The sequence below is a fragment of the Chanos chanos genome, chromosome 4 (genome assembly GCF_902362185.1).
Source record: "Chanos chanos chromosome 4, fChaCha1.1, whole genome shotgun sequence".
Lineage (NCBI taxonomy): Eukaryota > Metazoa > Chordata > Actinopteri > Gonorynchiformes > Chanidae > Chanos > Chanos chanos.
In genome coordinates, this window is record NC_044498.1 from 9,215,065 (window position 1) to 9,219,091 (window position 4,027).

The following is a 4,027-nucleotide window of genomic DNA, read 5'->3' on the forward strand; positions in this document are numbered from 1 at the left end:
ACACACACACACACACACACACACACACACACACATACACACACACTCCCACATCAAAATGTTGATAGTTTCATGAGCAAGGAATGTAAGGATGGGTAAGTTTTTACTTGCCCTTGTGCCATTAGTTTTTTTTTTTCTTTTTTTTAAAGCCAGTCCTTGGAGATGAAAGAGAGTGTCAGAGAGACTTACAGCTCAATGTTAACCATGAAATGTTCATATCTCAACCACTCTGAACAGGAAAAAAGGCTTTTGAATGGCACTCTTCAATATGCACTTCACACATGTGTATGTGCTTTGCTCTCTGCAGGGAGCAGTTACCAAGAACAGTACATTAATTCGTTATTTACTCCAAAATGGTTGAAGTTCATTTTTTACTTTTAAATATTATGTGCTTCTGTAAACTGTTTTGAGTTTGTAAAATGGAACTCATTTCAGTGATTCTTGTCCAATCTGATTTAAGGTGAAGAAGTCAAAACAAACAGATGGAGAAAGCACCACACACGCACGCGCGCACACACACACACACACACACACACACACACGCACACACACATACAGAGAAAGAGAAGTCACACACAGTTTGAGATCACAGTTTCTTTTCAGAGTACACAGTAAATTTCTATTTTCTCTTTTGTTTGGTCAGTGTCCATGTGGCCAGACTACTATTGCAGAGTGAGTTTACTGAGTGTTAAAAAGTTCAGTTGAAAGTTGTCTGGAAAATATACCGTACTCACACTCCCACTGGGTGTGGCCAGGAATTCTTTTTTAATGCTCTTGTGTATCATTTTCTAATCTATCAGACTGAGACAAACGCCTGTCTCTAGGCCAGAGTCTCTTGTTTGTCTCACTGAAGTTTCAGTCACACTCTGGGTACTCTGTCGTACCCATGAGAAGTCATGGTTTCTTTTCTTTAACTCTCTCTCTCTCTCTCTCTCTCTCTCTCTCTCTCTCTCTCTGACTCTCACTCTCTCTCTTTTTTTCCCCTCTGTCTCACTTATTCTCTCATTCTTTCTTATGTCTCTCATTTTTTCATTTTCTTCATTTTTTTGCCCTCTGTTTTTCTGCTACCCCTCCCTTTTATTCTGTGCTCTATTCCAGGCATCTGTGTTTCTAATTAGAAATGTAACGCCCTTCAAAACACCAGGACTTACTCTAATCACTGTATATGCTCTACCCACTTTATGATATAGATGGCTGGTCATTTTTCTTCTTTTCCCACAGGTATTACTTCAAAGTGCAAGCCAGGAATATCTTTGGTCTGGGCCCCATCAGCGACACATTGACTTACATCACTGAATCAGGTCAGAATCCCATTTGAATCATAAAAAATAAGCTTGCATAACAGCACTTAATTTTAGAAATTCTTTATTACAAGTAATGCTACGTAATACAAGTAGTTAAACACATATGTATTCATGCAAATATGTGTTTTGTTTTGTTTTTCCAGATGATCCTCTTCTTATAGAGAGACCACCAGGTAAGACAGGGAAACAGATACCAGTTCAGATTTTTAATCCAATGTAAAAATGCCTCAAATCCACAACTTTGAGAACAGTTTGGATTGAGGATTGTTATGAATTTTCTTGCCAGATCTTTTGATCACTTAATACTTGTAAAAATGTTTTGTCTTTTTAATTTGAATGAGGTTTTTGTGCACTTTTGTGTGTGCAGAGGTGAATCCCCTTGTGTATTCATTCCCTTTCACCTATTATATAAAATTCAGACCCTCCGTGTGAATCATCTACAAGAGAAACTCACCAAAGATACTTTAATTAGAAGTGTTAATGTAATTATGCCCAAATATATTCCCAGTCCTTTTGTATGTCAGTAACTTTGTATTTACCAACACTAATTAGAAACTCCGCCCCTCTCAGGTGGAGAGCCAATCTGGATTCCGTTCACCTTCAGATATAACCCTGCTCACAGCTCATGTAAAGGAAGTCAGTTTGTCAAACGTACCTGGTACAAGAAGTTTGTAGGTGTTGTCCTGTGCAACTCACTGCGCTACAAGATCTTCATGGGAGATGGACTCAAGGGTATCATCCATCAGTCCCTCTCTCTTCATCCTCTTTTCCTTCTTATCACACGCTTCCCTCTTTTCATGAACTCAACCTCTTCTATCATTCTTTCCGCTTCGTCAACACATGTTTCTTCCTTCTCTGTCATGTGTTTTTGACGAATGTTGTGGCAGACTTTGAAATATCACACTCATTTTTGTTTCTGTGAAACCAAGCAATTCCTTGTGGTCTCTTAACCACAATGTTTTCTTAACATAATGCTCAGTATTGGTAGTATATCTTTCATTGTGCCTAGGGACCCCTCTGAGAGCTGTTATTTGTGTATTTGTCAGAAGTTCTAGCAGTCTGTTCAGTCTCATCACACTCCATCTGCCTTATTCCTGTTTCAGACACCTTCTACAGTATCGCTGACACGTTTGGTCATGGAGAGGACCACTGCCAGTTTGTGGACTCTTACTTGGAGGGCAGGACAGGGCCGCACAATCTGTCCCTTTACCTGCCGACAGCTCAAGGTACTACAACTCCCAAGATTCATCTTTCCTTCTGTTCCACGTGAAATCAATATTGTAAAATAACTATTTCCAGTGAAGAAATCATTTCAAGAAAGTATATATCCAGTACAACATAACTGGAAACTGGATCTGGATCCATTTCATAATTCTTTTTATTATTTAGTAAAATGACTCGAACGAAATAAAACTTATCAGGAGGATTTCTTGAATGACAAAAGTCAACGTTTGAAATCCCATAATCTCCTCGTAATAGAATACCTTCAAATCTGAGCTACTAAGTTTTGTCTTTGTGGGTTTCAGGTTATTATCGATCCTACAGACAAGAACCAGTGAGTTTTGGGCCTATCGGCAGACGCACGCCACACCCGTTCGTGGGTTGGTATGAGTGTGGGGTACCTATACCTGGAAAATGGTAACAGAGGGTAGACTGAGGGGTCATGGGGCCCATGGACGAACTTCAAACTATCCTGCTGCATCCCCGCTCTGCCCGCAAACAAACACACACATACGAACTATTGCTCACTGTGGCAACCAAACCTAAAAATAACACATATTTACTTATTCCACGCAAGAGAGAGAAAGAGAAAGAGAGAAAGAGAGAGAGTATATAGTACTTAAAGTAACTGTCTATGTATTCATTACCAAGCTCTTTTTTGTTACAGCGGTTTGTATATGAGGAAATAAAAGCATGTGTGCTAGGCTTATTAACATTGTCTTCGAAACCACTGAGTTCCTGCCATTATTCCAAATTATTTACAGCTTTCCAGTTTGACATTTCAGTTCTCCTTGGAATAATTTATCTTACAATGACTCATCAAGATCTTAAAGAATGAAGGCAATGGGGAAAGGGAAGCACTGCTTCACGTTTAAAAAATGACTGAAAATTTCCAGATGACAATAATAACATATTTAATGATGGTGTAACAAATTTTCCTTGACTGATATTTCTTTTGTATACTTGCATAGGACTTACTCTTGATTTTCTTTTTTTTTTTTCTTTTTTTTTTTTTTTCATCAGCATTTTTCAAGAAAGGTCAGCTTGGAAGTATTGCCCATATTAGGCCTGGTTAAAAAAAAAAAAAAAGACTCACATTTGCTCAGGAATGGATGGAATTTAAATAAAGGTGCTATGGAAACCACTGAGTCTTTAGCTGTCACCACTCTGTCTGTATGGGTGCATATTCATTTACATGTAATTATGTTTAAAAACTGAGAACAAAATTTTTAATTTTTGCCATCGGAATTTAAAATATGGCTTCCCACACACAAGGACACAGAGGAAACGAACTCGCAGAACAGAGATAACGGTTACCAAACCGACCGTTAAAGCAGCTGTTTTCTCGGTAAACCAGAGCTCTCAAGGACACACTCCGGAGCAATACACACTGAGTGCTGGGTTAGGCCGTGCTTTCTGAAACGGAAAGCGGAGAAGTGGAGTTTTTCTGGCCGAGAAACGTGACTGGCCGCGTTTTCCAGGCTGGGTGTGACAGCATAGTT

The 4,027-nt window shown here is 39.0% G+C and overlaps 1 protein-coding gene across 1 annotated transcript in view; it reads left to right on the plus strand.

The window, feature by feature from the left end:
- Positions 1 to 2,946, plus strand: part of fndc1 (fibronectin type III domain containing 1) — a 32,981-nt gene extending 30,035 nt beyond the window's left edge. The window contains exons 20-24 of the mRNA XM_030770913.1: positions 1,222 to 1,301; positions 1,448 to 1,477; positions 1,875 to 2,036; positions 2,408 to 2,530; positions 2,831 to 2,946. Coding sequence (XP_030626773.1) covers positions 1,222 to 1,301; positions 1,448 to 1,477; positions 1,875 to 2,036; positions 2,408 to 2,530; positions 2,831 to 2,946 — 511 coding nt within the window. The remainder of the gene's footprint in view (positions 1 to 1,221; positions 1,302 to 1,447; positions 1,478 to 1,874; positions 2,037 to 2,407; positions 2,531 to 2,830) is intronic.
- The last annotated feature ends 1,081 nt before the right edge of the window (positions 2,947 to 4,027 follow it).